The following is a 24,630-nucleotide window of genomic DNA, read 5'->3' as shown; positions in this document are numbered from 1 at the left end:
TCAGATAAATCATCATAATACATGCAGGCAGCTTCAACCTCACCTTGACCTTCTCTGCCGTTATAAACGTTGTAATCAGCGTCCGTACGTGACCACCAGGTACGGGGATGGTTGGCGTGTTCAATCGCTAGCTGTGATAAGACGACAAGCATGGCAATGGGACCTAGACTGATACAGACAAGAGTCATCAGAAGATGACATATCCCCCCGGCCCCCACATCTTTGAAAGAACAAATCATCTGACAGTTACTTAAAGTCCAGCTTGATTTTAGACTAAGTGCAAATCGTTTCCATGGAAATCATGAGTCAAAAATCTGCAAATAGCAAAAGGCACCACTTTGGGATCTGCCTCACATATCTGCCAAGTTTTGCTAAAAGATATTAAGAAGTTTTCGCGTTGTGCTCCGGAAACAAAACCTACCCCTCCCTTTTGAGACTAAGTCCGAATTGTTTCCATGGAAACTGAGAAAATAATAAATCACAAAAATCTGCAAATAGCAAAAGGCACCACTTGAAGATCTGCCTCACATATCTGACAGGGTTTGCTGAAAGATATTGAGAAGTTTCGAGTTGTGCTCCGGAAACGAAACCCACCCCTCCCTTTTGAGACTAAGTCCGAATCGTTTCCATGGAAACCGGGAAAAATAAAAATGCCAAAAATCTGCAAATAGAAAAGGCACCACTTAAGGTTCTGTTTAATATATCTACCAAGTTGTGTTGAAATATATTGAACGGTTCTTGAGTTATACTCCGGAAACGAAGCACACCCTCCCTTTTGGGATTAAGTCCGAATCCTTTTTCATGAAAGTCGGGAAAAATACATATGCCAAAATTCTGCCAAATAGCAAAAGGCACCACTTTGGCATCGGCCTCACATATCTGCCAAGTTTTCCTGAAAGATATTGAGAAGTTTTCGAGTTGTGCTCCGGAAACGAAGCCAACCCCTCACTTTTGGAACTAAGCCCGAATCGTTTCCATGGAAACCGGGAAAAATAAAAATGCCAAAAATCTGCAAATAGCAAAAGGCACAACTTTAGGATCTGTTTGATATTTCTACCCAGTTTTGTTGAAAAATATTATACGGTTTTTGAGTTGTGCTCCGGAAACGAAAGCAATCCTTACTTACCGTCCAAAATGTTTCCATGGAAACTGAGAAAAATAAAAATGAAAAAAAATTGCAAATAGCAAAAGGCACCACTTAAGGCTCTGTTTGATATATCTACCAAGTTTTGTTGAAAAATATTGAACGGTTTTTGAGTTATGCTCCGGAAACGAAAGCAATCCTTACTTACCGTCCAAAATGTTTCCATGGAAACTGAGAAAAATTAAAATGAAAAAAATTTGCAAATAGCAAAAGGCACCACTTAAGGCTCTGTTTGATATATCTACCAAGTTTTGTTGAAAAATATTGAACGGTTTTTGAGTTATGCTCCGGAAACGAAGCCCACCCTTCTTTAAGACTAAGTCCAAAACGTTTCCATGGAAACCGAGAAAAATAAAAATGACAATAATTTGAGTTGTGCTCCGGAAACGAAAGCAATCCTTACTTACCGTCCAAAACGTTTCCATGGAAACCGAGAAAAATAAAAATGACAATAATCTGTAAATAGCAAAAGGCACCACCTTAGGTTATGTTTGACATATCTACCAATTTTTGTTGAAAAATATTGAACGGTCTTTGAGTTATGCTCCGGAAACAAAATGATTACGGACGGACGGACGGACGGACGAGGCGACGACTATATCCCACCGCATTACATGCCGGTGGGATAATAATATGACAGACATGGGTTCCTGTCACGCTATCACATAATACCACAGATTTTGGGTACTGGGGACATAGCCTGACCAGGTATTACATAATACGACGCACATTGGGTACTGGGGTCCAAGTTTGACACGGTATCACACAATACGACACACATGGGGTACTGGGGTCAGCGTTTGACACAGTATCACACAATACGACACACATTGGGTACTGGGGTCCACGTTTGACAGAGTATCACACTATAAAACACACATGGGGTACTGGGGTCAGAGTTTGACACGGTATCACACAATACAACACAGACGGGGTACTAGGGTCCAAGTTTGACACGCTATCACACAATACGACACACATGGGGTACTGGGTCCAAGTTTGACACAGTATCACACAATACAACACACATTGGGTACTGGGGTCCAAGTTTGACACAATATTACACAATACAACACACATTTGGTTCTGGGGTCAAAAATTGACACGGTATCATACACAATGACACACATGGGGTATCGGTGTCCAAGTGTGACACAGTATCACACAATACGACACACATGGGGTACTGGGGTCAAAGTTTGACCCAGTATCACACAATACAACACACATTGGGTACTGGGGTCCAAGTTTGACAAAGTATCACACAATACGACACACATTGGGTACTGGGGTCATAGTTTGACACGCTATCACACACTATGACACACATGGGGTACTGGGGTCAGAGTTGGACACAGTATCACACAATACGACACACATCAGGTATCGGTGTCCAAGTGTGACCCAGTATCACACAATACAACACACAGTGGGTACTGGGGTCCAAGTTTGACACAGTATCACACAATACAACACACATTTGGTTCTGGGGTCAGCGTTTGACACGGTATAACACACTATGACACACATGGGGTATCGGTGTCCATGTTTGACCCAGTATCACACAATACGACACACATTGGGTACTGGGGTCAGAGTTTGACACAGTATCACACAATACAACACACATTTGGTTCTGGGGTCAACGTTTGACATGGTATAACACACTATGACACACATCAGGTATCGGTGTCCAAGTGTGACACAGTATCACACAATACGACACACATGGGGTACCGGGGTCAGAGTTTGACCCAGTATCACACAATACGACACACAGTGGGTACTGGGGTCAGAGTTTGACACGGTATCACACAATACAACACACATTTGGTTCTGGGGTCAACGTTTGACACGGTATCATACACTATGACACACATGGGGTATCGGTGTACAGGTGTGACACAGTATCACACAATCCAACACACATGGGGTACTGGGGTCAGAGTTTGACACGGTATCTCACAATACGACACACATTGGGTACTGGGGTCAGAGTTTGACACGGTATCACAAAATACGACACACATTGGGTACTGGGGTCCAAGTTTGACACAGTATCACACAATACGACACACAGTGGGTACTGGGGTCAGAGTTTGACACGGTATCACACACTACGACACACAGTGGGTACTGGGGTCAGAGTTTGACACAGTATCACACAATACGACACACAGTGTGTACTGGGGTCAGAGTTTGACACAGTCTCACACAATACGACACACAGTGGGTACTGGGGTCAGAGTTTGACACGGTATCACGCAATACGACACACATTGGGTACTGGGGTCAGAGTTTGACACGGTATCACAAATTACGACACACAGTGGGTACTGGGGTCCAAGTTTGACACAGTATCACACAATACGACACACAGTGGGTACTGGGGTCAGAGTTTGACACGGTTTCACACACTACGACACACAGTGGGTACTGGGGTCCAAGTTTGACACAGTAGCACACAATACGACACACAGTGGGTACTGGGGTCAGAGTTTGACACAGTATCATATAATACGATACACAGTGGGTACTGGGGTCAGAGTTTGACACGGTATCACACACTACGACACACAGTGGGTACTGGGGTCAGAGTTTGACACGGTATTACACAATACGACACACATTGGGTACTAGGAATCTTGTCTCACACAGTGTCACGCAATACTCTTAATGTTTTGTTGACGGTCTGTTATAATGGTTTAAGATATTTCAAAACGACACAAAGCGTTTGGAGACTAATTTAATGGCCTGTAAAATATCCGTCACATTATATGTGTAACAATAAACATTTTCTCTTGAAATCTTTGGTCAGTAGATACTTATTGTTGATGATAGATATCTGCAAAAGCACCTGCTTGTATCATTAAATATACGTGGATATGAAAGAAGATCTGTGATGGATGAAGTATTGTTGAAACATTATGCCGATGACTTCTTCTTGATACGGTCGCATGCATCCTTGTCAGATCCGTCAATGCATCTGAACCTTGAGATGACGTCGCGGGTGTCGCTTTTACAACGCTTGGCATCACTATATACTGGAATCGTCCACCTTTTCCCTGGTATTTGATGATGGTATTGGGTCGTAGGCGTTGGTGTTTGACCTTTCGTTCCTGAATATGGCAGAACGAAATCATTCCTGAACGTTATAAACTGAATTATTGTACAGTGGTGCAACATGTTTACAGAACATTTAAAGGCAACAGATGTGTACGGGGAGGGGCTTGTAAAATGAAATAAAGTCAGGATTTCGCACCAAGATTATAATATCAGTCAATTTCAAGTTGGGAAAACTAAACAATATTGGCAGCTGGCGTTCATAATGTGTTACATCTATCATAGTTATCAAGTGTCAACAAGATACCAACGATTACGAAGACCAGTAAATAATCTAGTTGCAACAGGTTCGACAATACTGTACGATGGCATGTCGCGATTTACGTCAAACAATCAAGAGCATGGAAACCATTCTGTCTCTTAACAAAGACATTGCTATACAATACGCTGTTTATTATATTGAACACCCGCAATACCTTCCGAACAATATAGCATCTTCAATGGTTTCTGGTAGCTTCTTGTTCTTTGTTTCCGGAAGTACTAACGACAGCAGCCCCGCAGCAACAGTTACAACCCCGAACACGATGAGTGGCAGAGCTTCCGCTAAGTGTCCCCCAAATATAATACCCTGCAATACGATGGGAAGGATTTGGGCTTGACTTTATGAATGTGACAAAAATATACTGGCCACCATAACTCATTGAGGAATTCACCTTGCATTTTGTCATTCAACCAAAATGTGATCCAGTTTGTCAAAAGAGACATTTAGTAAACTGGCCTCACTTTTGTTTTAGAGAGGGCAAACACAACAACTTATTATGAACGGTTTTACCAACTGGGTTCCACTCGCGTCCCGACAAATGTCCCCCACAGCATATTAAGGTTATCCCGCCAGTAATGTCGCATGGCAAGTGTCGTGTATTATAATAAACATTGTATTCAGTGAGCTTAAAAAATGCATGAATGTTGTTTATTAACGATGTGGATAAACAAAATACAACCATACAGTTGACTGTTACTCGTGCTAACGGAAAACAGTTTCCAGAAATATTTGTGTTTTAAGATGGAAGACCGGAGTGTTTATTAAACACTATTTTGACAGATATATTTTCTTAAGTACAACATCTGTAACATATGTATATATGCATACGGAAGAGAGGAGGTAAACACATTCGCAGACACATAATATTTAGCATTGCATGTATACGCAACCTGGGACCAGTTGAAACCTATGGACAGATCCAAACGGGTCCACGAAGGGCTAGTAATTTGGACAACAAATATTTAAATTGCTTTCAGACTGGATCAATTCTGATGAAGACAAAATTACAGGTTATAACCTTACCAGGTCTGCTATATATGGGGCCACCATGCCGCCAGTGCCTTCAAATATAGAACACACCCCGATGCCAGACTGACGCACGACCGTCGGGAAGATCTCACAAGAGAAGACATACAACACTGCGAAAGCCGCTGACGCCCCAAACTTGCCGACCATAGCCAGGGTAACCGTGATCCACGTGTGTGCTGCAGCAAGGAGGATGTTTCAGTGAGTTAGTGAGTTTGGTTTAACTCCAGTATAACACGACGTGTCAGACCCATGCGTAAGGAACGCCTAATGAGATGAAGGTCTTACATATTTACCTGTTTACCTATCAGCAATGTCCGGTGCTGATGTACCTAGACACATCATCAGGGAAATCAAACTCTTCGTGAGAGATTACGTAATTCCTCACAGTGAATATCCCACTTGTGTCCTCTGTTTTGACACCATGTGATCGGATAGTGAGGAGAAAGTAGCAACTACAAGCAATATATATATCCCAATATGTTCTTATTCTTCTAGGACTAATCCCAATACACGTTACTTTGAGAAATAGCAGTTTGGTTAACAGTTCCGCCCTGTCCCGTCTCTCAGCATGATGAACAGAGGAAGGTCACCACGGTAAGTGGACTTGGACAATTGGTATTTGTTTCCAATCTCATTTATCTCATGTTAATTTGGGAACAGAGCCTAAATAACCTGCGTCACTTTGAACAAACAGCATGACAAACCAGGCGATGATTTCAGACATACTCACACTTGTTACCATAGATAACTGGGAACACTGTGGCAATGCATGCCACTCCACCAAGAATCATGTTAGCAAAGTATAGTTTCTTTCTCCCCGTCCTCTCCATGAGAAAAATGCACATGACATAAGCAGCTGTCTCTACGGCGGAGGAGAAGGTGAAGTTGAGGAAGACGTCTCCGCTGAGGTTGCTGACGTTCAGACTGAGGCCGTAGTAGATTATGTTGATAGCAAGCCTGTGTCAGAAAACACACTGAATGAGAAATGTGAATTGGGTGTAATGCCGATCAAAAGTATTTTAGTTATATCACTTCGTATCATGTTAATGTCGGAAGAAAGCATAAGGCAATGCAATTGCTAGAAACAAAATCAGCCAAATATAAATGATAACTTTCCTCAAAACATTCGAGAGACATCAATAAAGATGTTGTAGGTTGGAATCACTAGTAGGACAAACGTTAAGAAGACGCGTCGGTCTGGCCTGACGTTCTGACAGCGTCGATAAACAGGCCAATGTTCAGCTTCAGTTACAATTGCCTTCAAAAATCCCGCATGACTCACTGACTGAGTTTGGTTTTACGCCGTTTTAGCAATATTCCAGCAACATCACGGCGGGGGACACCAGAAATGGGCTTCACACATTTTACCCATGTGGGGATTGGAACCCGGGTCTTCGGCCCCACATGCATTCACTTGTGAAGCTAAGAGCATTTCTGCTGTACAGCACACGTCAGTGATTGTCCCGATGAAACATCCTTCAACTGATATACAATATTATGTGGCGGTGTTGTACATTATGTAACATTGTTGCAAGTGTAATATATTGTACCTGTTGACATTCAGTAAGGTGGCAGTGGTGTGCTCTATGAAAATCATCACACATTACATCTCAGGTTACAAGAAGACCAGCAGTTGTGCGGAAATCATTCTTACCCTGCCTACTCAGCCTACGACTGTCTTGGAAGCTTGACTATTGTTGCAGTAACGTGGATGTTACCATCTCTGTCTTTAGTGCTATAATCCCGGCTTCGGTACTATACTGAGTTTGAATTTGTACAGCCACTCTATGTGTATTGGCACTGCAATGCCTTTGTAGTGAGTGAGTTTAGACCTATTCTACCCCGGATCTTCACGGGTCGCCTCTGTAGTGACATGAAATGAATCTGTAAATGTAGTTCTGATAATCATCTCAGAATGCAGTTGTTATTTATATCACATTGTTTTGTTGTTGGTTGGTTTCACGCCCAGTGCTTAATCTTAACTTATTTCTGGTGAGGTCTCGACCAGGGAATAACACATAACAACATATAATAGTAATAATAATTCCCCGAGCCTTCGGTTGAGTGTAAGTTCATGAAGAACAAAAATTTTCTGCATTCGTTAACCTATATGCCGTAAATGAACAATGAATAATATTGTTAGCTTACCACTGACAGAATATGACAATTCCCCTCACAATGAGGACGGGAGAGGTGAACATGTGCCATATTTTCATCTGTGGGCCCTTCTCGAGCACCAGGCGCTTTATGGCGTCCTTCGGCAGAGATCGGCCATTGACGCGAGCTAATTTCTTTAGAATTACTTCCGCTTCATCCACCCGACCACGTGACAGCAGCCATCTTGGAGATTCTGGTATAACCCTGTCATTTGAGTATAGAAGCAAAACATGAGTCATTTCGAAATATAGTCTCTTTTCTCCAAGATAGGTTTATAGAGGTAAGTAGACTTATGTTTTAAAACAGAAAATGAACACAACCGTTACGTTTTGAAGCACTGATTGTCACTCCTTGATCCCCTCTCCCGTCCCTCTACATCCGCAAGTGCACACCGGGACGAACGCGTGCAAACATTCACCCAACTATCACAAAAGTAACTGGCGGTGGCCCGTTTCCTTACCACCAATATGCTATAAAGAACACCGAAGGGATGGACAAGACGATCTGGAGATATTTCCACTCTCTGATGAAGTAGGCCACTAACGCCAGCAAAAACAGACCAAAGCACCAGAAGAACTGTATGGCAATTCCTGCAATGGTTCGTTTTGAGGGACCAACGAGTTCAAGTCCTGAAATGTATCAATCAATCTGGAATTAATATTAAAAAATCTTAAAGAAACAAAACTATTTGTAAAATCATCAACATGTTCTCCTCAGAGAAGAACTCAGGTCAACCAAACAATTTGGATAACTTTACAGAAACCCTGAAATTTATCAACCTGATCGAACAGTTGACATCGTATCTGTATTGCGTAGATCGATGCTAGAAATATCAATCACTGGATTGTCTGTTCCAGATTCAAACATAATAAAAAATCCCATATATAGCTGGACTATCGCTGATTGCGGCGTTGAACAACAGCCAAACAAAGCAGTGAGAAACATTGGTAAAGTCATATCGTACGTCACTAAGGATTTCACGAAGACGATCGATTACTGTAATAGCCTCTTTCTGGTTTTCCAAAACACTTCTCAGAAGATTGCAAGTCACCAAGAGCAAGGCTTGTACATCTAACCCCTAATTACCAGCACATCACTCCCATCCTGAAGGGGCGTGAGTGGCTTCCTGCACAGCAATGGATCGGTTTTATATCCCTCTGGTTGCCTGTAAACACTATTCACAAACAACTAGCATGTTTCTTGTTGCAATAGTGAAACCGGTTAGTAACGGAATGTTACTGTCAATGGAACACTCTTCCCCTTGAACTCTTCTCTTACCTAGTCCACTATCAGAACTGCTCTCAAGATATATCTCTGCCATTAAGCAACTATTAGTAACAGTATTTCTCATAATGCTTTTTCAATACACCGGACATTTCTTCAGTGACAAATTATTGTGAACCTTTAAATCAGGTCAACCTGGCGAAGTGCCATATCAAATCAGGAATGCTCTCTGAACGACCACTGCATCGGATTGATGTGCAGTGTGATGAGAACACCGGCCCTACAGAGGTCTTTGATTGGATGAAAATGACTTGAATGAAAAGTCAGACCGAAGGCATTATCAGGCAGTCATTTTTGCTTCAACATAAATACAAAGGTGGATTATGCACAAAATTTAATGAGACTGCCCAACACCTTGTCAGTGCACGTGGAAACCAAGTTTTGAGCTGCTGATGAGCCGAACCAGACTGCAAGAATCGCCCGAGCCCTCTTGCTCCATTTATTTCATGTTTTCTTTAAAACATTAACATCGATACCGGGACCAGGGTCGGGGCATATGCACAGGAAATTATTTTGGACCAAACAAGAACGCCATGGTCATTGACAACGTATATATGCAGCCACACTCGTGGAGGCATTACATGATAACCTAAGCCGTCCACTTTTACACGCATCTAGATGCCCGATTACCTTCTTGGGTGCAATGGCCCATGATGAATGCTAATTCCAGAATTTAACTCGACACCTAATAAAATATACAGGGAAAAGTAGGACCAAAAGGACAAACAACACGACCATTGTATCCGTAAAATAGCAAATCATTCACTGTCCAACTCACCTATAACAAAGGCAATCATGAATGTAGACATGGCCGCTATCCCCGTGAAGAATCGGAACACAGCGAACACGATGAAGTTTGGAGAGAAAGCTAGAGCGATGCCGGACACCATCTGGATGACACCACTGGCCAGGAGAGTCAACTTGCGTCCAACACTGTGAGGACATAAGTCGGGTATATACTGAGCCGTAGTTGAGTTACATTTAGAGTTCTATCTCAAAGTTTCTCATGTTGATCACACGTGTAGCATTAGATCCGAAGACATGTCTATCACATGTGTGACATTAGAGCCGAAGGCATATCTATCACATGTGTGACAGTAGATCCGAAGGCATATCTATCACGTGTGTGACATTAGATCCGAAGGCATGTCTATCACATGTGTGACAGTAGATCCGAAGGCATATCTATCACGTGTGTGACATTAGATCCGAAGGCTTGTCTATCACACGTGTAACATCAGATCCGAAGGCTTGTCTATCACATGTGTAACATCAGAGCCGAAGGCATGTTTACCACATGTGTAACATCAGATCTGAAGGCATGTCTATCACATGTGTAACATTAGAGCCGAAGACATGTCTATCACATGTGTAACATCAGAGCCGAAGGCATGTCTATCACATGTGTAACAACAGATCTGAAGGCATGTCTATCACACGTGTAACATCAGAGCCGAAGGCATGTCTATCACATGTGTAACATTAGATCTGAAGGCATGTCTATCACATGTGTAACATCAGATCTGAAGGCTTGTCTATCACATGTGTAACATCAGAGCCGAAGGCATGTCTATCACATGTGTAACATCAGATCTGAAGGCTTGTCTATCACATGTGTAACATTAGATCTGAAGGCTTGTCTATCACATGTGTAACATCAGATCTGAAGGCGTGTCTATCACATGTGTAACATCAGAGCCGAAGGCATGTCTATCACATGTGTAACATCAGAGCCGAAGGCATGTCTATCACATGTGTAACATCAGAGCCGAAGGCATGTCTATCACATGTGTAACATCAGAGCCGAAGGCATGTCTATCACACGTGTAACATTAGAGCCGAAGACATGTCTAACACACGTGTAGCATCAGATCCGAAGGCATGTCTATCACATGTGTAACATCAGATTTAAAGGCATGTTTATCACATGTGATATCGTCAGATCCTTCAACCTTGGACTGCATTTATATGCTGACGACACTCAAATTTACATATCATTCAAACCCTTACTTTCCTCATCAGCTGTGTCTTCATTTCTCACCATTGAAAGAGTGTGTTAGCTGCATCAAAATCTGGATGTCGTCACACTACCTCAAACTGAATGATGATAAAACTGAACTCATAGTTTTCCACCCTAAGCGTCTCCAACCCAGTATCTCTCTTCCTAAATTCAGCATCGGTCAGTGTGAGATTCAGCCAAACCATGAGGTGCGAAACTTGGGACTTATTTTTTGATTCTTCACTGTCCATGGAGCCACACATCAATAACATCTGTCGAAGGGCGTACTACCACATTCGTAACATCGGCATGATTCGACGATACCTGGACGTCAAGACTACAGCATCTCTTGTTCAGGCATATGTAACATCTCGTCTTGACTACTGTAATGCGCTTCTTGCTGGCCTCCCAAACAATCTTATACAACAAGCTTCAGAAGGTGCAGAATACTGCAGCCAGAGTGGTCTCTCTGTCAAAGAAATCGGACCACATTACTCCTGTTCTTCACACTTCATTGGCTTCCCGTCCACTACCGCATAAAATATAAAACTCTACTCCTTGTTTTAAAAGTTTACATGGTCTAGCTCCTCAGTACCTCTGTGATCTGTTCCACCGTTATACTGCTGTACGTTCTCTCCGATCAAATGACCAGTGTCTTTTGACAATTCCTGTGACTAGGACAAAACATATGGTGACAGGTCACTTCTTTGAGATGGCTGGGCCTCATCTCTGGAACAATCTTCCATCTCACCTCAGAACACAACCAGATTTAGCTGTTTTTAAATCAAATCTGAAGATATTATGTCTCTTTGGTGAAGCATTTGAACTATATGTGATATCTTGACCATCTTAGAGCCAGAGCGCCTTTGAGCGGATTACGGATATTGGCGCTATATAAGTATTTGTATGTATGTATGTATGTATGTATGTATTAGATCCGAAGGCATGTCTATCACATGTGTGACAGTAGATCCGAAGGCATATCTATCACGTGTGTGACATTAGATCCGAAGGCTTGTCTATCACACGTGTAACATCAGATCCGAAGGCTTGTCTATCACATGTGTAACATCAGAGCCGAAGGCATGTTTACCACATGTGTAACATCAGATCTGAAGGCATGTCTATCACATGTGTAACATTAGAGCCGAAGACATGTCTATCACATGTGTAACATCAGAGCCGAAGGCATGTCTATCACATGTGTAACAACAGATCTGAAGGCATGTCTATCACACGTGTAACATCAGAGCCGAAGGCATGTCTATCACATGTGTAACATTAGATCTGAAGGCATGTCTATCACATGTGTAACATCAGATCTGAAGGCTTGTCTATCACATGTGTAACATCAGAGCCGAAGGCATGTCTATCACATGTGTAACATCAGATCTGAAGGCTTGTCTATCACATGTGTAACATTAGATCTGAAGGCTTGTCTATCACATGTGTAACATCAGATCTGAAGGCTTGTCTATCACATGTGTAACATCAGAGCCGAAGGCATGTCTATCACATGTGTAACATCAGAGCCGAAGGCATGTCTATCACATGTGTAACATCAGAGCCGAAGGCATGTCTATCACATGTGTAACATCAGAGCCGAAGGCATGTCTATCACACGTGTAACATTAGAGCCGAAGACATGTCTAACACACGTGTAGCATCAGATCCGAAGGCATGTCTATCACATGTGTAACATCAGATCCAAAGGCATGTTTATCACATGTGTAACATCAGAGCCGAAGGCATGTCTATCACATGTGTAACATTAGAGCCGAAGGCATGTCTATCACATGTGTAACATTAGATCTGAAGGCTTGTCTATCACATGTGTAACATTAGATCCGAAGGCATGTTTATCACAAATGTAATGTCAGATCCGAAGGCATGTCTATCACACGTGTAACATTAGATCCGAAGGCATGTCTATCACACGTGTAACGTCAGATTCGAAGGCATGTCTATCACACATGTAACATCAGATCCGAAGGCATGTCTATCACACATGTAACATTAGATCCGAAGGCATGTCTATCACACGTGTAACATTAGATCCAAAGGCATGTCTATCACACGTGTAACATCGATGTAACACGTGTAACAGATCTGAAGGCATGTCTATCACACGTGTAACATCAGATCCGAAGGCATGTCTATCACACATGTAACATTAGATATGAAGGCATGTCTATCACACGTGTAACGTCAAATTCGAGGGCATGTCTATCACATGTGTAACATCAGAGCCGAAGGCATATCTATCACATGTGTGACAGTAGATCCGAAGGCATATCTATCACGTGTGTGACATTAGATCCGAAGGCATGTCTATCACACGTGAAACATCAGATCCGAAGGCATGTCTATCACATGTGTAACATCAGAGCCGAAGGCATGTCTATAACATGTGTAACATTAGAGCCGAAGACATGTCTAACACACGTGTAACATCAGATCCGAAGGCATGTCTATCACATGTGTAACATCAGATCCAAAGGCATGTTTATCACATGTGTAACATCAGAGCCGAAGGCATGTCTATCACACGTGTAACATCAGAGCCGAAGGCATGTCTATCACATGTGTAACATCAGATCTGAAGGCATGTCTATCACATGTGTAGCATTAAATCCAAAGGCATGTTTATAACATGTGTAATGTCAGATCCGAAGGCATGTCTATCACACGTGTAACATTAGATCCGAAGGCATGTCTATCACACGTGTAACGTCAGATTCGAAGGCATGTCTATCACACGTGTAACATCAGATCCGAAGGCAGGTCTATCACACGTGTAACATCAGATCCGAAGGCATGTCTATCACACGTGTAACATTAGATCTGAAGGCATGTCTATCACACGTGTAACATTAGATCCGAAGGCATGTCTATCACACGTGTAACATTAGATCTGAAGGCATGTCTATCACACGTGTAACATTAGATCCGAAGGCATGTCTATCACACGTGTAACATTAGATCCGAAGGCATGTCTATCACACGTGTAACATCAGATTCGAAGGTATGTCTATCACACATGTAACATTAGATCGGAAGGCATGTCTATCACACGTGTAACATTAGATCCGAAGGCATGTCTATCACACGTGTAACATTAGATCTGAAGGCATGTCTATCACACGTGTAACATTAGATCTGAAGGCATGTCTATCACACGTGTAACATTAGAGTCTATGAAATGTCCATCATACATGTAACAAAAGCAACAAAACAAAAGTTTCAATATTCATCAGAGATGACTGCTGAAAGCAAAATCGACTGTAAGATGAGCAAGAGTTCGTATTAAGCATTATTACCTACGAGGGCGAACATATCGGGGTTCATATTTTTCATACGTTGCCCTAGGGCAAAATATCACTTTGTCATGGTGACGTGACGTCATGAACAAGGCTATGACGTCACGTTTCTTGTGTGGCGTTGCGTTTTCTACATGTGGCAACGGCGGATAGCAAGCCTGTGTTTGAAAGTAGATTTGGGTTTATTTTCCTCAATTTGACGACTTCGGTAATAAACAGAATATTATATTCGTGCCCATATCATACTATGTTTACGACACTCGTGCCTAAATATCGGCATATCGCTCTCGCTCGGGAAATACCAACATTTAGTCACTCGTGTCGTAAACATAGTATGACATGGGCACTCATATAATATCCTCTATGTAATGACACCAGGTGTCTGCAAACAATGAGCGTAGTGTCGTACTGATGGGAGCCACAAAATACATGCAAAGTCAACTATTTACCAAGTATTTGAAAACACATAGGTACTGAGAAGAAAGGGGAACTGTATCGGACACCATCTCTGGCACTGATACATGCCTGTCATGTCAAATTCAAGTCTATCGCACGTGAAACATGAGAGTTTAAGGTCTTTATCTGAATATTAAAGGATAACTGACTACAGCCGTTCCTAGAACGCTCACATGTCTGAGATGATCCCAAAGGCGACAGCCCCTGTCAGCATTCCCCCGAAACCAACCATGTTGAGATGGGAGCGGAAAGAGGCGTGGTCACACACCATGTCAAACTGAAATGGAAACTGATCATCGTGATGAAGACGTTTAAGTAAAGGTGAAGGTAAGCCCCGCTTTATGTACCATTTCTGTCAGGCTTTTACTGTATGACTAGAGGTTCATTGCCTTTGTCACCGCTTGGTTATTTCCTTAACCCGACTGTGAGTTAGATGGCACAGATAGTAAACGTTTTTAGTTTGTGCGAAGTCCACGTGCACTGGATGGTGTGGACAAACCCTGGGTCACATAATTTATGATCAATGCGATGGTGGGATTCGAACACACGATACTGGGACCCAGTCACATCAAGTCCTGTCCGTCACTACTATTTTGATACATTTTTACCCCTGTCGTTAGATGATAATCCAGAACACACACGTACAATACAAAAATTAATATATTTCGCTCAGGAAATCCATCCTTCATAATGTCTTCGGGTGGTGTGGTTTATAAACCATAAACACGTTACAGTTTTGCCCGAATGTAATAGAAACACTGCCAACGTAGTTAAACATTAGACTAAAAGACATATTTTGGTAAATTATTTAATTCTAAGAAATGTATGAGAGCGGTACGTTTGGCTACTTTCCTCGCCGTGGAGTTGATCGATGGTGTACCTGGGTTATTACTGTAGATGTAAAAGTCGATTGATCGTACACCCATCGATGACAAGTTATCTGGGATTGGTTTGTTCCCTGCGACGTTGTAGAACTGTTCGTGACGTCATACAGGCTACATGAGGCATAGCTCTCTGATTCGTCAGCGATTTCCATGGGAACAGACTGGTTCACCAGAGAGGCATGATAGAGGCTTTGTATCTTGTAGGTGTCGTTTGGCAGAGTAAGGATCTTGCACCTGAAAATGGTGTAACGGTTAGTCTGCATGCTTTGGTCACTGTTGCAGTAAGTGTATCAAATCTGTGTATGGTCTCTTTCACACACTCACAAACACAAACACACGCACGCACGCACGCGCGCGCGCGCACACACACACGCACGCACGCACGCACGCACGCACACACATCACTTCAAGAAATTCATCTAGCGTAGAACTGTCAAGCCACAAGAAATATTATATACCACATCAGTTTATTCTGGCAGAGTGTACGTAGCAGTGTGTTGTTCAATGATGGTATTCATTATGCCTAGGGTTTGAGAACAACAGGTTCCACGACACTTTAAAGGCAACATTGTGAAGGAAATTATGTGAATAGATCACTAAATCACTGATGACACTAGTTTGGTTTTGCGGGAAAGAGTAATCATGTCCAGGCCTACTGGCAAAAGTACATTCATACATATGTTATATTTGAGATTACACTTTCCTAGTACAGATTCTTGTACTTTTGTTGGGTTGAACCCATTCGGGATTCAAACAGACACCGTCAGAGTCAGGCACCTAATCGCCAGCACACTACGTCAGCCGCCTAACCCGATCAGCCACCGCGGCAAAGAACGTGTAATCTCAAATATAACACATGTTACATTAGACCACTTTCTAAATGGCATTGTGTGTTCATGCATTCATACAGTTCTTAAAAGAGAAAATGACAATGATTCTCCATGTGATAGTAGTATTATGTCGTAAAACTACAAATGCGGCGTATCATAAGCATATTGATGTGAATACATAACAATATCCAGTATTTGATTATGCGACCCTATATACGCCAGGGTATAGTCGGAGTATCCAAGACTGATTCATCGTCTTAATGTATCGAAGGTTTCCTATATTTTAAGATATTTTCTGCCATTGAGTATTTCCGATGATGCAACTCCTTTACAAAATTGCCATGACATGATATTGTATCTGAGATAGCAAGATCAAAACGAAAGGAACTGTTTGTGGTGACAAGTTCAGTCAACGTTTCACGTGAAAACACGACGACAAAACATGTATTTTGTTGCACACCCACCTGTATTCCGGCATTTCCAGGATAAACACCGGAAGTAAGGTCTGGACGGCGGAAGTGATACATGCTAAACACACCAGGAAATACACCCGGCGCTGATAGGGCCCGAACTCACCCACCTCTATCAATATCTCATCAAACTTCATTTTTTAAACTGAAACAAAAGAAGGATAAAAATATTGATTGAGGACAGTAGTAAATAATGTCCTCACTGAAAATACTTGCATCAGTTATGTGAAAGTGAACGTTCATCTCGATGTGCTCTGTTACAGGACGGAGATATCTCGGGTGGAACATGGCTTAAAACTACAGGGCATCCTATGACAAAACATAAAAAATTGATTAAATTGAAATTAAATGGAACCATAAATACTTTAAGATTTGGATACAACGGAAACGAAAGTGGGACAAGGAAAATAATTTCCTAAAATAAATTAAACTGTTCAAATGTGATCAAAAGCAATTATTGTACAGGCCATTTAATGGAACCAATGGCACTAATGAGGAAAGACCTACATCAGATTCCATTGAAAGGTTTTGGAAACAGCTATGATCTATAACCAGCAAATGCAGCCTCGAGGAACCATGGGTAGAGGAGCACAATATTATTGTACATGAAAAAATAATGTCGCAATGGGTGTGTTTCATTACACCTGATTGCCTGAAAAAGATCATTAAAAAGTCGAAATCTACTCCGGTGCCAGGGCCTGATCGTATTCGAAACTGATGTTGCGAACTGTTCTCTTTTCTCATTGATTCAGTTCTCTCATGCATTCAGAGGATCACCTTGCTTGGTTCTGCAAAGGTCGAAGAAAACTTCTCAAAGAGAAAGGTGATTGGACTCATCCTCAAAACTATTGGGTCGGTAAGTAGGTCACGGCACTTCGCGAGACCATAGTTCTTCCGGTGACAAACAACGTTTCATACCTTTTCGAATGGTCTCATCACACACACACACACACACACACACACACACACACACACACACACACACACACACACACACACACACACACACACACACACACACACACACGCACGCACAGAGAGAGAGACAGACAGAGACACACAGACAGACAGACGCACACACACACACAGAGACACACACAAAGACACAGAGAGACAGACACACACACACACAGACAGACACACACGCGCACACAGAGAGAGAGAGAGACACACGCACACACACGTGCACACCTCCTACATGTAACAATTTTGGAGAGTTAAATGTTGCCGAGCATCTTAATCTTACGGGCTTCTCCCTATGAAAGTTGAATTTCCCGCCCTTTCGGTATTTGAAGTGACATTAACAGTTTTGGAAAGACATACCCTTACCCACACCAAGGACGACTTCAGGACAGCTTGTAAGACTGGGCTCGATCGAACAATGGACATTTAATTCCATGCAAAAGACAACACACGACATCGTCTAACAGACAACACGTACTAGGCGTGAAGGATGATATCGTTCAAATAGTTACACTGTTGTGTCTCATGTCGCTGATAGTACACGCTTCTTGTCAATGCTGACTTGCACAGCTGATAACACAAATACATTTCATGGTTATGATTACACGAAACCCTACAATGCATGATACATGTATATTAAAATGACCATTGACTCTATATAAAGCAATTTTTAACACACAGTAATGCCTGAAGCATAAATCTACAACTAAAACTCACCAAGTCGAAGGTTTTCGAGAAAGAGGCTGTCTCGCCTACAGACCTACTGAACCCACGTCGGATGTACAATCAGCAGCTAGCATTGCTTATCACGGCGCACGATATTAAAAAAGCCTTCGAGCAGACAACCGGTCAAATGTGGTTTTGAATTACTTTTTTTACATTGTTATTCTCTGGAGGACGCGCGTTTTCTTGAACGTGATAGCTAAAAATATCCCCTGGTCTTTTGTTAACTCCGGTTCAGTTCAGAAAGGTTGAACAACAGTATAATTGCCAACATGAACAGCGGGGAACATTAATGTTTACCTATGGCACAGTTCGCACCCTGTTCTAGTCTCCAAAAATAGTCCCTCGACACAGAAACATGCAGATGATTGAGGGAGGTTTGCCTGCACTATTGCGCAAGTAGGTCAGTCGACTATCTTGAGCTGCTTAGCTGCTTGGCGTTTTAACCCAGCTTTGTAAAAAAACACTTAATGAGACGCGTATTTTAAATACAACAATTTGGCTGATTTAATTGTGTATTACACATGATAGGTATTCGATACAGAGCATATGCTGCACAGATGATATTGAAAATGAGAAAATGAGAAAACCGTTGTCCGGTTATAGCAATCATAGTGATAGCCGTGAATAATAAACGCAATATTGCCGTTATGATATTGCTTATCAGTATGTAACTCTGATTCTATTCTACTACATTTTAATCAGGTATTTTGACCTAAGGCCGCTGTAACTGTGTCACCGTAGTATTCCTTATGTACCTACCCGTGAAGATCCCAGTTAGAATTGATCTTCAGTAACCCCATGCTTGTCGTAAGAGGCGACTAACGGGATCGGGTGGTCAGGCTCGCTAACTTGGTTGACACATGCTGTTGATCATAGGATTGTCTGGTCCAGACTCGATTATTTACAAACTGCCGCCATATAGCTGCAATATTGCTTAATGCGGAGTAAAACTAAACTCACTCACTCACTCCTCATGTACCTTATGTTCCCGTGTTTCTTCATGCGAACAGGTCACGTGCCTTTATGTGTTTGTGACACTACACCCATGGGGCACCTCTCCGCGAACGCATAGCATCGTCACTATTTAATAAGATTCATAAACTGTTTTGCCTTTCCCGTCCATCCGAATCTGTTTCGTCGTTGTAATACGTTTATCGCTAAACACCTGTAACCTCAGTACGACGTGCACATGTTACGGTTTAAGAGTTAATGGTGGCTAGATATCCCCATCTGCATCGGAAAAATGTCATCTTGACCTTGGGCCGATGTGGGTTAATAATACAATACAATAATATCGCACTCTAATTTGCATAAAGCCATGGTCTGTTCCAAATAAGTCGCTTTGTACATTGGACAGCATTGCTAATTTTTTCACAAATTTGTCCTCATTAAAGTCCTCTTTTACGTTTCCATCCCCGTACCACTGAGACTGTAGTTAGGCCGAACTTAGTTTAACAGATATTTCACTTTCACATATTAAGTACATAAATTGTAGATATAACGTGAAAAACAGTCTTCTTTTCTATTTCCGAGAGTACTTTAGTCTATATTTGCCTACATCTCAATTCGCCTTCATCCATATCGCATACAAAAACAATGTAGGCTAATTGGTATTAGAAAATTCAGCCCCATACTCTTATAATGAGCCTGACTCACTGGTCAGGGCCATACTAACCTTGATCGACTTTTGTTATAAGGATATCTAGTTGAGTAGAGAGGTATTAGTGCATCCACCAATGCCACTGGTGCCATCGAGACAGTGGTCCCAGATGCTGATATCCGTTGGTACTCTTTCCATTACACACAAGCTGTTTGGAGACAAGTTTCCGAGAAAGGCCTGATATATGATATATGATGATCTGATATATGATAAATAAATTATCATTTCATTGTGATCAGAAAATGATATGATGTGATGATATGATGTGATATTTGATAAATAAATCATCATTTCATTGTGATCAGAAAATGACAAGTAACAGAAATAAATAAGTCTTTTTGTTCTTCAACTACTTCAACTATGAGAGTCCACTTTTAGATCAATACCCTGAATTCTTTTGTCAGCACCCTCAAACGAATACCGAAGAAGCTGTCAGCTCGAAACTGGATATATAGGCGGATGTGATACTGCTCTATAACTGTAACTATGTATTTGTTCGCCCCGGCGGAGTGAACACAGACCAAACATGTCGGAGAGAGAGACCATGTTGGGCATGTAGAGGCAAAATGGCTTCACTTTAACGGACCAATTATCTAAGATTGAAATGTACTTAGACATTAAATAGTGTTCTTTAGGTACATGTCAATATATTTAATGATACACCTTGGAATCGATAGTTGATTTTGACATCCCGGGCCAAACACTTGTAACAAATACAATATTGAAGGTATGGAGAAAAGAGCTTCACTTTCTACAATGTGTATGTTTGAATACGAAGAAAAGTGATATTATAAAGTGGTATTTTTACGTAATAGATGCATTGCATTTCTATACATGTTATTGCTTGGCCTGTCAAATTACATTTGTATCACTATTGTTAATAACTCATGTGTTACAAGACATGTGGGCGGGAGATAATGGAGAAATTGTAAAAATATAATCTTGGTCTGGCCACCCTTTCAGGCAACCGTCTTCATGCTTATGGTGATACTTGAGTTATGTGTATGTATATACCTGACTTTGTGCGACATTGTCAATATGACATTGTCACCTGATTCCCTGTGTCTACCTAGCCACGATTCGGTTGACGAATGCTGTACCAGTCGAGTCAAAGGACAAGGAGAATCGTCGTTGTATTAATGGTAATGGGGATAGTTTTGACGTTTTTATTTTTGACGATGGCGATGGTTGTGTCGTCTTGATTTATGATTATGGAACGGGTTTTGTCCCTTCTTTTCTTTTTATAGGAATATTTTGGTAGCGGCAATGATTTTGTCAGTTTTAATTACGACTTTTGAAATGGTTTTGTGCGGATTATGGCAATGGCTGGGACGCTTTTATCGAGGATTATGGCAATGGTTCGGACGCTTTTATCGAGGATTATTGCAATGGTTGGGACTCTTTTATCTGGGATTATGGCATTGGTTGGGACTCTTTTATCTGGGATTATGGCATTGGTTGGGACTCTTTTATCTGGGATTATGGCAATGGTTGGGACTCTTTTATCTGGGATTATGGCAATGGTTGGGACTCTTTTATCTAGGATTATGGCAATGGTTGGGACTCTTTTATCTAGAATAGTGACAATGGTTGGGACTCTTTTATCTAGGATTATGGCAATGGTTGGGACTCTTTCATCTGGGATTATGGCAATGGTTCGGACGCTTTTATCGAGGATTAGGGCAATGGCTGGGACTCTTTTATCTGGGATTAGGGCAATGGTTTGGGACTCTTTTATCTGGGATTATGGCATTGGTTGGGACTCTTTTATCTAGAATAATGACAATGGTTGGGACTCTTTTATCGAGGATTATGGCAATGGTTGGGACTCTTTTATCTGGGATTAGGGCAATGATTGGACTCTTTTATCTGGGATTATGGCATTGGTTGGGACTCTTTTATCTGGGATTATGGCAATGGTTGGGACTCTTTTATCTGGGATTATGGCAATGGTTGGGACTCTTTTATCTAGGATTATGGCAATGGTTGGGACTCTTTTATCTAGAATAGTGACAATGGTTGGGACTCTTTTATCTAGGATTATGGCAATGGTTGGGACTCTTTCATCTGGGATTATGGCAATGGTTCGGACGCTTTTATCGAGGATTAGGGCAATGGCTGGGACTCTTTTATCTGGGATTAGGGCAATGGTTTGGGACTCTTTTATCTGGGATTATGGCATTGGTTGGGACTCTTTTATCTAGAATAATGACAATGGTTGGGACTCTTTTATCGAGGATTATGGCAATGGTTGGGACTCTTTTATCTGGGATTAGGGCAATGATTGGACTCTTTTATCTAGGATTATGGCATTGGTTGGGACTCTTTTATCTAGGATTATGACAATGGTTGGGACTCTTTTATCGAGGATTAGGGCAATGATTGGACTCTTTTATCTGGGATTATGGCAATGGTTTGGGACTCTTTTATCTGGGATTATGGCATTGGTTGGGACTCTTTTATCTAGAATAATGACAATGGTTGGGACTCTTTTATCGAGGATTATGGCAATGGTTGGGACTCTTTTATCTAGGATTATGGCAATGGTTGGGACTCTTTCATCTGGGATTATGGCAATGGTTCGGACGCTTTTATCGAGGATTATGGCAATGGCTGGGACTCTTTTATCTAGAATAATGACAATGGTTGGGACTCTTTTATCGAGGATTATGGCAATGGTTGGGACTCTTTTATCTGGGATTAGGGCAATGATTGGACTCTTTTATCTAAGATTATGGCAATGGTTGGGACTCTTTTATCTGGGATTATGGCAATGGTTGGGACTCTTTTATCTAGAATAGTGACAATGGTTGGGACTCTTTTATCGAGGATTATGGCAATGGTTGGGACTCTTTTATCTGGGATTAGGGCAATGGTTGGACTCCTTTATCTGGGATTATGGCAATGGTTGGGACTCTTATATATAGGATTATATCAATGGTTGGGACTCTTTTATCGAGGATTAGGGCAATGGTTGGGACTCTTTTATCTGGGATTATGGCATTGGTTGAGACTCTTTTATCTAGAATAGTGACAATGGTTGGGACTCTTTTATCGAGGATTATGGCAATGGTTGGGACTGTTTTATCTGGGATTAGGGCAATGATTGGTCTCTTTTATCTAGGATTATGGCAATGGTTGGGACTCTTTTATCTGGGATTATGGCATTGGTTGGGACTCTTTTATCTAGAATAGTGACAATGGTTGGGACTCTTTTATCGAGGATTATGGCAATGGTTGGGACTCTTTTATCTGGGATTAGGGCAATGGTTGGACTCTTTTATCTAGGATTAGGGCAATGGTTGGGACTCTTATATATAGGATTATATCAATGGTTGGGACTCTTTTATCGAGGATTAGGGCAATGGTTGGGACTCTTTTATCGAGGATTAGGGCAATGGTTGGGACTCTTTTATCGAGGATTATGGCAATGGTTCGGACGCTTTTATCTGGGATTATGGCAATGGTTTGGGACTCTTTTATCTGGGATTAGGGCAATGGTTTGGGACTCTTTTATCTGGGATTATGGCATTGGTTGGGACTCTTTTATCTGGGATTATGGCAATGGTTGGGACTCTTTTATCTGGGATTATGGCAATGGTTGGGACTCTTTTATCGAGGATTATGGCAATGGTTGGGACTCTTTTATCTAGAATAGTGACAATGGTTTGGACTCTTTTATCGAGGATTATGGCAATGGTTGGGACTCTTTTATCTGGGATTAGGGCAATGGTTGGACTCTTTTATCTAGGATTATGGCAATGGTTGGGACTCTTATATATAGGATTATATCAATGGTTGGGACTCTTTTATCTAGGATGATGACAATGGTTGGGTCTCATGTAATCAGGTTTATGGCAATAGTTTGGAATCTTCTAATATAAATTATGGCAATCGTTGGTCTCTATTATTTATATCAACGTTTGGGAATTTTATGTCGGTTTATGGTTATGGTTGTGTTGTGTTAATTTATGCCTGTTAAAAAGATTTCATCCTTTTCTTTATGATCATGGGAATGAATTGGCATGTTTAATTCGTTATTGTGGGAATGCTCTTGTTGCTTTTTATTTATGAATGAGGAAACGGTTTTATCGCATATTGACATGCATGTTTCTTGGCAATGGTTACGCAGCATATATTTATGCCCGTAGGAACGATTTTGTGGCTTTAGCTATTATCATGTGACGTATCAATGTTTTCGATGCTGTTAGTTATAGAATGTCAATGGTTTTGTTGTTTCCTTTCACTGAAAGGAGTTCATGTCTTTCAGTGATGATTATGACTCAGGGTTTGTCCATTTATACATAATTATAGAAATGGTTG

General features: G+C 41.5%; 1 protein-coding gene across 1 annotated transcript; it reads right to left on the bottom strand.

Moving 5' to 3' along the window:
* Positions 1-3,874: 3,874 nt before the first annotated feature.
* Positions 3,875-18,713, bottom strand: LOC124252917 (organic cation transporter protein-like). The gene is made up of 11 exons (XM_046686594.1): positions 18,639-18,713; positions 16,953-17,103; positions 15,655-15,892; positions 14,948-15,051; positions 9,778-9,932; positions 8,176-8,344; positions 7,707-7,919; positions 6,289-6,515; positions 5,553-5,734; positions 4,684-4,835; positions 3,875-4,263 (listed from the first exon to the last, which is right to left on the bottom strand). The coding sequence occupies exons 2-11, from the start codon at positions 17,093-17,095 to the stop codon at positions 4,182-4,184; spliced, it is 1,665 nt and encodes a 554-aa protein (XP_046542550.1). The 5' UTR covers positions 17,096-17,103; positions 18,639-18,713; the 3' UTR covers positions 3,875-4,181.
* Positions 18,714-24,630: the final 5,917 nt, after the last annotated feature.

This window comes from Haliotis rubra, unplaced genomic scaffold (genome assembly GCF_003918875.1).
Source record: "Haliotis rubra isolate DU_JTF1 unplaced genomic scaffold, ASM391887v1 Scf114, whole genome shotgun sequence".
Taxonomy (NCBI): domain Eukaryota; kingdom Metazoa; phylum Mollusca; class Gastropoda; order Lepetellida; family Haliotidae; genus Haliotis; species Haliotis rubra.
This window is presented reverse-complemented; position numbering and strand designations above follow the sequence as displayed.